Source organism: Cuculus canorus, chromosome 1, assembly GCF_017976375.1.
Source record: "Cuculus canorus isolate bCucCan1 chromosome 1, bCucCan1.pri, whole genome shotgun sequence".
Classification (NCBI taxonomy): Eukaryota; Metazoa; Chordata; class Aves; order Cuculiformes; family Cuculidae; genus Cuculus; species Cuculus canorus.
The window spans coordinates 206871916-206884696 of record NC_071401.1 but is presented as its reverse complement, the minus strand read 5'-3'; the positions used below and the strand labels follow the sequence as shown (position 1 = coordinate 206884696).

Here is a 12781-nt window from a genome sequence, read left to right as displayed (position 1 = left end):
CCCACCTCTTACAGAGTGTAAAGGAAGGGTTGTTCCAGGAAGTCTCTTCCTAGATGGGGATGATGGGGATCCCCTGATGTCCTCCAAAGCAGGTTGGAGGCCCATGATCGGAACCACACCTGGAATGCTGAAAAGCCACAATGGGTACTCCAGGTGTAACCTGTTTGCAAAGCTGAGGACTGGTGACCTCCTATGAATACCTACAGCACCTTCCACCTGTAGAACTGGCAGCTCATCACAGAGGTGGGCATGGACAGGATGAACAGGGAGGAGATGGAGCACAGGCACAAAAGCTGGGCTTTGTCATCCCTCTGTGCCCCATGTTGCGGCTCTGAGCAGTAAGGCGCTCTCAGTCTTGCTGAGAATGAGCCTTTCAGGGCTGAGATCCCAGGGTGAAATCTGGTACTGCATCCACCCTTGACCTTCTGAGGAGCTTCATGAAGGCCCATTGTGCTCATAATAACAGACTCATTCTGTTAGAGAGAGCAGCTTAATAAATAAAAAGGCATTTGTCAAAATACTGGTTGTGATCTGTGTCTCCCCTGACTCAGTCCCCTATCAGTGAAAAGGGAATTTACAACAGAACAAGACTGAAATTCATGCAGATCTGATGAAGAAGAACAGAAAGTGAGTGATAGTTGAGGACTTCAAAAGCTCCCAGTACGCAAATCAGCCAAATGGACAAGGGCATAAAGTGATTGTGCTTTGCATGAAACCTTCTGTCTCGCAGCTGCCTACAGGATTTACACTCATTCATCCCAACACAACATCAGAATTCAGGTTCCCAAAGCCTCTGTTTCTCACTGGAAGCTTCAATCCATTTTCTTTATGTTTCATTGCTCATGGGGATTGTGCCAGCCCTGAGCCCACCGTTGCCCAGCCCATAAAATCAGCCCTCTGTACTATTTTAACACTCACCATCGTGCCAGTGGGACCCCGGACTCCCATGATGCCCTCATCACCCTGTTAGGATGGAGAAGATAGTGATGACCATCAGTAAAGACAATTGCAACACACACACTTCAAACTCTGTACAGTGTCTTTCTGGGGACAGGTGGGCAGAAGCCCTGGTCCAGCCTCTTCTCTTATACTTCCATCAGGATTAGGTGCCTTAATGCTCCTATGAATCTCGACTAAAGAGCCTAAAGAGCTTGAGATCATCCATATGTCACTGCAGACAGACACTGCAGTGTTTAGATGGTTGGATTGAAGCTTCAAGCTTCCGCTTGCTCTCAGTCCCCGAGAGAAACAGGTATTTGTGAGGTGATGTGCACCAGATTTGGCATGACATAAATCACTCCAAAAAGGTGTCCTCTCTGTTGGTGTAGAAACACTCTGGTAGGAGTAGAATCATAGAATAGTAAATTGATTTGGGTTGGAAGGGACCTTAAAGATCATCCAGTACCACCCCTCCTGCATGGACAGGGACACTTTCCACTAGATTAGGTTGTTTAAAGCCCCATCCAACCTGGCCTTGAACACCTCCAGGGATGGAGCAGCCACAACTTCCCTGGGCAACCTGGGAAGCCTCACCACCCTCATCAGGAAGAATTTCTTCCTAACTTCTAATCTAAATCTTCCAATTTGAAGCCATTCCCCTTTGTCCTGTCACTACAGGCCCTTGTAAAAAGTAGCTCAGAAGAAGCCATCTGAGGCTGGATGACATGGTGTGTCCTTGCCCAAGATGTACTAACATCTGACAAGGGCATGTGCAACAAGAGACAGAGGTCTGAGATGTTCCTGGAATGAACAGATTTCTTCCCCCTGCTTAAAAGGCTCAGTAGATTTTCTGCATGTTCATGACTCATTGTTGAATGTGATTTCAGCAGGACTTGGCACGATAAACAAGAAGTCAAGAATTCACCTGGAACTCATACCCTTGACTTTCAGAAGGAAGAGGCCACCCGTCAACTGCTCAACTCATGCCTTTTGAGACCGATATGAGGCTTACCTTCACATCCAGCTGTGGTTCCCAGATGTGGCAGACCTTGTTCTGAGCGTCCCTTTAAATGTGCTATTGGCTCCTTATAAACCCTGCTACAAGGGATAGGTGTGCTGGTGGGCCCATGAAGTCCTTTTATGACCTCCCTACGTAGATCCTACGAGACTTACCTGCCTTTAAAATGCCTAGACTTACGCATCATCCTGTGAGGCCAAATTTACATCTCCCATATAAAGCCAACGTAATATGAGCTTCTGCGATTTACTTCAGATTTATGCGGGAGTCAGAAGAGCAGAAACATTACTTCATCATTTCCTTCAGATAATGAAGCCGAAGTGAGGTTTACCCCAGACCTTTCACAGATGTTGACATTCTCATTAAGTGTTTTGTCTCAGGGGCCTCATTGAACAGTTCTGCTGGCAGATGGGGAGTTTGTCTGAGTGGATTGCAGTATTAAATCAGTTTATTCATGGAACAGACACAGAAGCGGCAAATTGAAACATGGCCTTTGGCCACTACTCAAGAGGGTCTTGCTGGGGTCTTTGCAAAAAAGACCAACACTTCACAGCAGCATGTGGAAAAGTGAAAGCTGCTGCCTCAAGGATGATGGGAGCTGGTTTACCTCTGCCAGAACAACAAGAGGGAAGAGGGGAATGAGGATAGAAAAAAGCTAGAGGCAGATTTCTGGAGGAACAAGCTTGTAGGAAACATCCCCAAAGCATACAAAACCAAGGTGGTTCCTCACCAAGCTGCTGGGATTAAAACATGCAGATGGAGGGATGTAGATATTGCCTTCAATGCTGCCATCTAGTCAGTGCATGCACAGCAAACACAGTCAGTGGGGCAGGATCATCTTGGCCATGCGGTTGACCATCGTGATCTGTAATGCTTGAGGACGTCTAATTATGTAGGGGATGCTAATTGCAACCTATGGACCGATTCTGGTCAGTGCCAGCTCCAGCTGGGCATAGCAGTGTCCATCACTTAGAAATCTGGCTGGTGAAAAAATAATGAGGGCTCTGAAACCATAAGTGAGTGGGAGCTGATGGTTTAAAGCTGCCCTCAAAAGAGGATAGGCTGCAAGAAGCCAAGTAAGGAACATTTATGGAGGCACCTACCCGAGGGCCAGGCAGTCCACGGGGACCTCTTGGGCCAGCTGCTCCAATACCGGCTTCTCCCTGAGAAAGAGAGAATCCCAAAGGTCTCATTTGGAGCAAGGACATCACATCACTTGATTGCTGATTAGCTGACCGTGATTTAAAAGTCACAGAAAGAGTCCAGGGACTCATTTCCACTGACATCCTGCTGCTTTCTTTGGAGGATGCTCCATGGGGAAGAAGGGCATAAAGGTGTAAGAGGGATGAAGAGGATGAACAGGATCAGGGATAAGGAGTCATGGGAGTGTAATGGACTATCCCATTGCCACCCATCTCAGCTGCTTGTGACCTGCCTGGCAGGTTGACACTGACCTTTTTGCCTTTGGGTCCAGGTGTCCCAGGAATCCCCTGTAGGGTGAGGAAAACAAAATAGAACGGTGGACTTTGTTTTGCATGTCCTCAATGTTCTCCTGTCTCAGTACTCCAATCAGGTGGAAGTACACCCAGCCCAGACAGCAGGTCCTCAACCTTACTCCCCAGCCACCCCTCTGCTGCTCAAAAGACACTGGGTGGTGTACAAAAGTCACCTCTTTTCCTGGGGATCCTGATGGTCCTGCAGGCCCAGCAACTCCATTCCGTCCTCTCTTCCCACGCTCTCCCTTGAAAAAAAAATCCTTTAAGGAGGAGAACACTCTGATGGAAATGTCCTGCTTTCCCCTATCCAACCAGAAAGCAGGAGCTGCTGCTTCTCTGTTCCATACACAAGCAGAAGGAACAGCCATTGTGGTGCTCCATGTGTCCTCTTGTCATTGCGGACAAGGGACTCCAGCTAGAGGCAGACCCTCAATTTAGGCACATTGCTGTTCTCAGCCTCACCTCCAGAGAAGCCTCCTTGTCCTTGGAGTGAGGCTTCCCATTGCTTCCCTTGTTCTCAGGAGCTAACAACCCCCAAGCCTCTTGCACACACCCCCTGTGCTATCACCACTCCTTTTCTTCTCAGGCATCTCATCAAGTCACATTACCACATTTAAGAGCAGAACAACACATCTGAACCTTGTTTTGGGCTCCACTGTTGGGTTTTTTTTTGGACTTGAAGGATGTTCCCCTGTACCAAACCTTTCGGCATAGAATTATGGAATGGGTTGGGTTGGAAGTGACCTCAAAGATCATCCAGTTCCAACCCTATGTCATGACCAGGGACACCTCCCACTGGACCAGGCTGTTCAAGGCCCCATCCAACCTAGCTTTGAACATCTTCAGGGAGGGAGCATTCACAATTTCCCTGGGAAACCTGGGCCAGTGCCTCCCCACCCTCACGCGGAAGAATTTCTTCTTAACGTCTAATCTAACTTTTCTCCCTCCAATTTAAAGCCATTTTTTACCCAATTACATGAGTTGATCTCATCTATGCTGGTGCCTCTCCTTTTGTAACAAGGCTTTGTTCCTGCTTTTCTTTACTGACCACAACTGGAGACCTGGGGGACTTTAGCCACGGTTGACACCTGGTACAGGCAGTCTCAGTAGAACCACTGTTCTCACCTCGAGGTGATGGACATAACAAACACATTCACCTCACTGCAGATGACTTACCTTCTGCCCTGGCGTTCCAGGCAGACCTGGAGCCCCTCTGTCCCCCTGGGAGCCAGGGATGCCGGTGTTGCCACGAATGCCCTGGATACCTTGAGCTCCTGGAGGTCCTGGGGCTCCTGGCTCACCCTGTTGAGTGAATCACAAGGAATTTGAATCTTACCTGGGATTAGTTAACTCTCCGAAGGTCCTGGAGAAGGCCTAGATTGTCTCTTTGAGTCCAAATGAAAAATAAACAGAACTGGGGACACCTCCTCCAGCCCTGATCCATATGAGAGGTTCCAGGGCTGCAGAAAGGGCTGTACCATGGCTTGCTAAGCTGGAGGCCCTAACATGAAGACCTTCAGAACTCTCCAATGAATTAAAACCCTGAAGATCCACAACATTCCAAGGGACTTGAGGAACACATCCCTGCTGAGACCACAATTCCCTGGATTTTTTTTCACAGCCTAATCTAGTTGAAGATGTCCCTGCTCATCTTCAGAATGATTCTGTAATATTTATCCTCTGGCTCTCGGCTACTTTGAAAGGCCTTTTGGAGGACACAGAGCATTCTCTCTGTCCCAGACCCATGTGATGGTGTTCCTGCCTTCCCAGGCTGGGATTGGCTTTGGTACTTTATTGTTGTACCCCCAGCTGTTTCTGTGCTCCACACCCAGTGGTGGAAAGCAAGGACTACAAAGAGAAAGACACAGAAATAAACTATTGAGATCCTATCTAGAAGAGAAGAAAGGTTTACCTTATATCCAGGTGGCCCAGCCTGACCAACAGGACCTCTGAACCCAATTCCTGGTTCTCCCTGTGAAGAGAAAAAGGTCAGGAAATACAAAAATCATTCCTTCAACTGTGAGCCCATCAAAATGAGATTTTCCTTCATGCTACTCCCTAGAACACCCACTTAAGTCCTTCAGAGCTGATCCTACATTGAGGGTTTCTATAGAGCACTCACTGACCATCGCATGTTTAGGTGATGGGAAGTCTTATCTTATCTGGAGAGACAAAGCTTCTGGGGACACACCTTTAGAAAAGAGAGAATCGTGTTGCAGGGATGTTTTGGGGGATGGTGTCAGAGGATTCTGGGTGAGATCTGTGTCTTTTGACATTACTAATTTCTAAAGTTGGTGTTCTGTCTACGTGAGCCATCTGGAGTCCCTCTCTAGTCAACAGTGACGCTGGGTTGTCAGTGAGAAACTGGCTACACTGAGCCCATTTCAGGAGGTTACCTGGGCACCTTTCTCCTGAGATAGAGGCAAAAGGAAGAGTAAGAGCAGAAGGAAAGCTCTCACGGTGTAAGAAGAGTCACCTCTGACTGTGGTATCAAAGCTGTTCTTTACCTTTTGACCATTTTCACCTTTGTCTCCTTTGGTGCCCTATGAAATAAACAGAGAGTTACGATGCCTGTGCAAGACAACACGTGAAGTAACACTTCAGTGCAACCTGGAGCAAAAGCATAACTGGCATGGAGCAACTGGCCCTTCTGACGGCCACCTCTTTTCCCCAGAGGAGGTGAGCAGTGGCTGCATGACTGGTAAAGAGCCAAATGTCCTAACACAGAGCCACACTGTTCCCAGGAAGGAGATGGCTTATTGGGTTGACCCAGTAGATTTTGACTTTCCTCTGGCAATCCCCACTGTTGGATTTGAGTTACTTAGCTCATAATGCTGTCCTCCTCCAGCTGCTGATATTGATTCCGTATCTCACCTTTTCTCCAGGTTTCCCCATCTCTCCAGGCTGCCCCTGCAAGACAAAAACCATCCACATTCCAACAATCTCTGCTCCCTCCCTCCCTCCTTTCTCATGGCTATGTCTCATGGAGGCTGAACCACACATCAGCAGCCCAAGAAAAGTAATCCAACTTCATCAGGATGTGCCTTTCAACAACAGCCCCACCTTGCTTGTCTTTCTCCTTAACAGCTGCGTCCCATCACCCCAGATCTGCCATTTGGTCCCCCTATTGCACCTCGAATCCTGTGTCCTGTTTTGGGCCCCTCGTTACAAGAAAGACATTGAGGTCCTGGAGCGCGCTCAGAGAAGAGCAACAAAGCTGGTGAAGAGGCTGGAGAACAAGTGTTATGAGGAGCAGCTGATGGAACTGCAGTTGTTTAGCGTGGAGAAGAGCAGGCTGAGGGGAGACCTTATTGCTGTCTACAACCACCTGAAAGGAGGTCGTAGAGGGATGAGTGTTGGTCTCTTCTCACAAGTGATAGGTGATGGGATTAGAGGGAATGGCCTCAAGTTGCACCAGGGAGGGATCAGATTAGACATTCGGAAAAAAATTCTTCACTGAAAGGGTTATCAAGCACTGGCAGAGGCTGCCCAGCTAGACAGTGGGATTTCCTTCCCTAGAGGTGAAGTGTTTAGAGATCTGGTTTATTAGTGGACAGGTACAGTTGGTCTTGATGATCTCAAAGGTCTTTTCCAATCTAGTGATTCTATGATTCCATAAGCCTTTGCTGCAAAAGGTGTTCATGAAATGGTGTTTTGTGTGGCCCTTCTTCCATCCCTGTCCTTCCGCCAGGGCTGACTTTTTCTTGTCTGTCACCTAGTTTAGTTCAGCAGCAAGCAAACATCAGGAAATACCCCTGAATGTTCTGTGTTCACCCCTAAGTACATGGAAGCAAGCAAAACCACACAGCCAGGTTCAGGGATAAAGATGGGACTGTTGCAGTCTGAATTTCACAGAATCATAAAATCACAAGGTTGGAAAATACCTTTGAGATTATCAAGACCAACCTTACCTGTCCACTACTAAACCAGATCCCTGAGTACCTCATGCCTGTCTTTTAAAGACTTCCAGAGATGGGGACTCCGCCACCTCCTTGGGCAGCCTCTGCCAGTGCCAGAGAACCCAATTTACATGGGCACAGTTCTCCGTAGACACTGAATGTCCTCTCCTCCAGCATGTCTGCAGCTCCGTTTTAGCAAAGAAAGCCTACTTCTGGTCTCAGAGGCCCAGGCCAGAAGAGCACTATCACTACCTTTTCTCCTTTGTTTCCACGGGCTCCCGGAGCTCCCATTTCTCCCTGGAAAACAACAGGCAATCCCTTCATTGCATTGCTACAAGGAATTTTTCCTTTCCTCTTTGGATCAGGCAGGAGCTACTCCCATTCCTGCAGCAGCTTTGGCCAAACATCTGTGGAGGAACACCTCATTTCCACCACCTGCATTCCCAAACCAGATCAGGGATGTCCCTGACCCTTGTCCCTCCTATCCTGCATCCTGGAAATACAGAGAAAGAAGACATAAACTCCAGAGTAAGGGCCAGATATGAGCGGTCAGCTGAGGGTCTTCCTGTCCCAGGACACTGCAGATGTTAAAGGATGCCATGAGTTTGAGTGAGACAGAAGTCCACAGAGGACAGAACTATTTTGAGGAAACCCAACTACAAAGCCCATGTTTGGATCAGCTCTGAAATGTTCAAGCCTGGAATTTGCTCATTACCAATGGTCAAAAGTGCTGATCACTACTTCTCAGACCTGCTGGTCTGGTCAGTTTTCACCCATTTTCAGCCTCCAAATAAGACTGCTCTGGGAGACGGACCGCTGTCCTAACTCCGCTTAGGTGCCACTGACTATCTGTATTAAAAGGTGAAATAAAGCACTGACCTTTTGGCCGCTGGAGGGTGGATCTGATGGGCCAGCTTCCTCCTTCTGTGAGAAAAAAAAAATGCACATCTTAGAGGTCTTTTCCAACCTCAGTGATTCTATGGTTCACATACAGAACAGGGCTGGGATGTGGCGTGATGCGAGAAAGGACCAGCTGCATCCTAACTGCATCTGTGATAAGAGGAGTAGAACATGAATGCTGTACCTTAATTCTCCTCAGGTAATGAGGGCCTGGGTATGCCTTGAATCAAAAAAAAGAGAAGAAGAAAGTGTGAGAGCCGTTGGAGAAACTTTTCACCCTTGAACCATGGAAAAGGCATCTCTGAGATGTTAGGCAGCAAGCAGGGAGGCTGGAAGCATCTCAAAGGGAAGTCATATTTTACCGGGGATCATGAGAACCCCACTGAAGGGCTCATGGCTGGATATGGGGTGGCCTCCAGGCTCCTTCTGATCTGCTCCAGCCCAGACAGGACATCTGAGAGCTGGTGCTGCCCATTGCATATGCGCTACCAGTGTCCATGAGCCAAGAAATGCCTTAGTACCAGTTTTTTTTTGGCAGTGGCACAGATGACCCACCTTAACTCTGGGCCTTTATGGGCTACGAGAAGATGTGTTTTCTCATGGTGTGGACAAGCTCACCTCAGTGCTGTCATTCCTCCTGGGAATCCAGGGTGGGGGTCACTCACTGCTTTCAAAGAAATTCATTCAAACTTAGGGGAAGTCTGTTGTTCAGGATTTTTCATCCATACTTCCTGGAAATAGGTCATTCTCTCTTAAATTTTGTAAAAACCAAATCTTTGCAGTTTTCTTCTCTAGGATACTGTGTCAAAGCTGCGATGTAATTTGGGGATAGACTTTTTCATAGGGCTTGTTGCAATAGATCAAGAGGCAATGGTTTTCAACTAAAGGGATGGAGATTCAGACCAGAAATAAGGAAGAAATATTCTACTATGAGGGTGGTGAGGCAGTGACACAGGCTGCCCAGAGAGGTGGTGGCTGTTCCATCCATGCAGGTGTTCAAGATCAGGTTGGAAGATGCTTCGAGCAATCTGATCCAGTGGGAGGTGTCCCTGCCCATGGCAGGTGGCTGGAACTGGATGATCTTTAAGGTAGGTTCCTTTCAACACAAACCATTCTATGATTCTAGGTTGGACAGGGCTCTGAGCAGCCTTATGGAGTTGAAGATGCCCCTGTTCACTGCAGGTGGTTGGACTGGATGACTAAACGCCTCAAAACATTCCATGATTCTATGATAGTTGTGTGGGTGTGTGGCAGATACATGCGTTTATAAACACACACACATTTACATGCATATACAACTACCTTCCAAACTCTCAAGACACAAAACATCCTTCACTTACGCTGCTTTCCCCATATACCAGGACATTATGTTCCCTTATTGACTAGGTTTGATTTTAACCTGCTTCTGTTTTCCAAGCATTACATTTCCCTTACCAGATACAGGGAGAACAATCCGCTCTGCCATGAAAACCAGCTTCTTCTGCAGCTATTTCTTGCTTTATTTATTAATACTTATCGCTAACTTTTCAACCCACCTCTACATTCATTGTGTCTTCGCAGAAGCGCACAATCAGCGTTCCCCTAGTGTCCATGTCTTTGAAGACATCCTTGTATGGGATCTTTACTTACCGTCAACCCAGACAAGGCTTTCCGGGCTCCTGGGGCACCAGGGGGATGAACCTGTGATGGGAGCCAGTAAGGAAGGGTCACTGCTTCCTCCTGGATCATGCTGGTGGCTCTGCTCTTGTACGCAGGCCAGCCTGAAGACACCATGGTGAAAGAGGGTCTTTACCGTCTGTGTCTCATGCTCAGCAGATCTCTTGTGTCGAACACGCCTTGGGAATGCAGAACCATCATCTAAATTCACATTTTCCTGTGAGAGGGGAAACAGCATCTAATATTATATGAGCACCTAATATTACATGCATACCTTGAGCACTGGGTGCAGTTCTGGGTGCCACAGTATAAAAAGGATCTAAAGCTACTGGAGATGGTCCAGAGGAGGCCACAAAATTGGTGAAGGGTTGCCCAAAGAGGTGAAGTTGTATGGGGAGCAGCTGAAGTCACTTGGTCTGTTCAGCCTGGAGAAGAGGAGACTGAGGGGAGACATCATTGTGTCCTACAGCTTCTTTTCATGGGGAGGAAGAGGAGCAGGCACTGAGCTCTTCTGTGGCAACCAATGACAGAACCCAAGGGAATAGCAGGAAGATGCTCCAGGGGAGGGTTAGGTTGGGTATTAGGAAAAGGCTCTTCACCCAGAGGGTGGTGGAGCACTGGAACAGCTCCCCAGGGAAGCAGTCACGGCCCCAAGCCTGACAATATTCCAGAAGCATTCGGTTAATGCCCTCGGGCACATGGTGTGAATGTTAGGGTTGTCCTGTGCAGGAACAGGAGTTGGACTGGATGACCCTTGTGGGTTCATTCCATCTCAGGACATTCCATGATTCTATGATAATTGTATATATATTATTTAGTCCTGTCCAATTAATTTACCATTAGTACAGAGAAATAAAATGGATTTAAAATATCTCAACTTTGAACTTTAAATGCTTCTGTACACCAGTCATGCCTGGGTAACGCATCTGCTATGAATTTAATGTATTCAGTACACCTGAACGCAATAACACAACTATTAATGCCTATTAATACACACTCATTCACCTGCCACTTGATGATGTTTGGAGTGTTTGTGATTTTGGCCAATATGTAGTTAAGGCACACACAGGAAAGCTTGTACAAATAGTTACTGGCCTGAATCACAAATTGTTTGTTCTTTTCTCTATTAACAATGCTAAATTATCTGCTTGCTGTTGTAAAAATTATAATATTCCTGGCTGATGGATATCTCAGTGCCCAGTAATTATTCCCTGAAACACACAGTGGAAGCACCACAGTGTAGCTTTGGTGAATATTGTGATAAGAAAGCAAAAAAGCAGTGAATTGATCTATAAGAAAAGAAAAATGATGTGAGGGCTGGAGCACCTCCCATACAAAGAAAGGTTGAGAGAGTTGGGGTTGTTCAGCTTACAGAAGAGAAGGTTCAGGGGAGACCTTAGTGCAGCTTCCAGAACCTGAAGGGGCTACAGAAAAGCTGGGAGGGGCTCTTCATCAGAGACTGCAGGAACAGAACGAGAAGGAATGGTATTAAGCTGAAAGAGGGGAGATTTCGATCAGGTATTAGGAAGAACTTTGTTACTGTGTGGGTGATGAGGCAGGCCCTGGCACAGGTTGCCCAGAGAAGTTGTGGCTGCCCCATCCCTGGAGGTGTTCAAGGCCAGGTTGGATGAGGCTTTGAGCAGCCTGATCCAGTGGGAGGTGTCCTCGCCCACGGCAGGGGGTTGGAATTGCATAGGCTTTAAGGTCCTTTCCAACTCAAACCATTCCATGATTCTATGGGCACTCCCCCGAGCAACATATACTGGTCCATCACTGACCCTTCTTTATTCCTCCTTCTGTCATCCTCGCTATCTTTCAGGAAAGAATTTCAATTTAGTTGGACCATAATAATTTTTTTGCTTATGTATTTTGGTGAGTCAGAAACTTCCTGGGTTCATTAGCCACGTGGTGAAACTATCATCTATCTAGTTAAAACCCAGTAGAACATGACTACCATTCCAGTAAACCTTGACAGCATAATGTCCAGGGCTGGACTAACCAGCATTTCTTGGAAATCCTTTGTTTAGGATTTACTTTGCCTCAACTTTAAAGAGCTAAAAGTCTCGATACACGCAGGTGAAATTAAGTGAGATTAATCCAGGTCTTCTCTACTGCAACAAAAAACGTGGGAAGAATGCTAAATAACTGTGCCCCATGCTTATTTTTCCCTCTTCTTCATGTGTTCCTGACAGGTCTCAGCGTTGGGGTTTGGGTGCAAGGAGGTGCCCAGTTTTCATAGATTCATAGAATGATTTGAATTGGAAGGGATCATAAAGATCATCCCATTCCAACCTCCTTACCATGGGCAGGGACGCTTTCCACTGGATCACGTTGCTCAAAGCCTCATCCAGCCTGGTCTTCAACACCTCCAGGGGTGGGGCAGCTATGACTTTCGTGGGCAATCTGTGCCAGTGTCTTATCGCCCTCACAAGAAAACATTTCTGCCTAAGATCTCATCTCAACTTCCCCTCTTTCAGATTAGAACCGTTCCCTCTTGTCCTTTCCCTACACTCTCTGATAAAGAGACCCTTCCCAGCTTTCTTGTAGGCCCCCTTTCAATACTGGAAGCTGCTCTAAGGTCTTTCCATCTCAGGTGGCTTTTGTGGCACAGGCTAGAGAAACATCTCCCAGGCTTACACAGAGGCGATCTGAGTGGGTCTGATGGCACCATCAGATGAGATCACAACGATGTTCCCATCCATCCTGCACACGTGTCTGCATGCAGAGCAGATGTAAAATGCTGTTGTTCTTTAGCATGAGTCCACGTTCCGCTCACAGATGGATGAACAGCGACACAAGGCAGTGGCTTGGCAAGCCCATAGGTTGCCAGGACCTCACGGAGGTTTTGAAGGCAACCCATATACATACAATCT

At 47.3% G+C, this 12781-nt stretch overlaps 1 protein-coding gene across 1 annotated transcript in view; it reads right to left on the bottom strand.

Annotated features, from left to right (window-relative positions):
* The window catches only part of LOC128852369 (collagen alpha-1(VII) chain-like), a 134886-nt gene that overhangs the window by 40721 nt on the left and 81384 nt on the right, over nucleotides 1-12781 (bottom strand). The window contains 13 exon segments of the mRNA XM_054068800.1: nucleotides 919-963; nucleotides 3061-3120; nucleotides 3412-3447; nucleotides 3627-3698; nucleotides 4630-4755; nucleotides 5366-5425; nucleotides 5961-5996; nucleotides 6328-6363; nucleotides 7605-7649; nucleotides 8232-8276; nucleotides 8437-8472; nucleotides 9882-9941; nucleotides 9943-10125. Of these exon segments, the coding sequence (XP_053924775.1) occupies nucleotides 919-963; nucleotides 3061-3120; nucleotides 3412-3447; nucleotides 3627-3698; nucleotides 4630-4755; nucleotides 5366-5425; nucleotides 5961-5996; nucleotides 6328-6363; nucleotides 7605-7649; nucleotides 8232-8276; nucleotides 8437-8472; nucleotides 9882-9941; nucleotides 9943-10125 (840 nt within the window).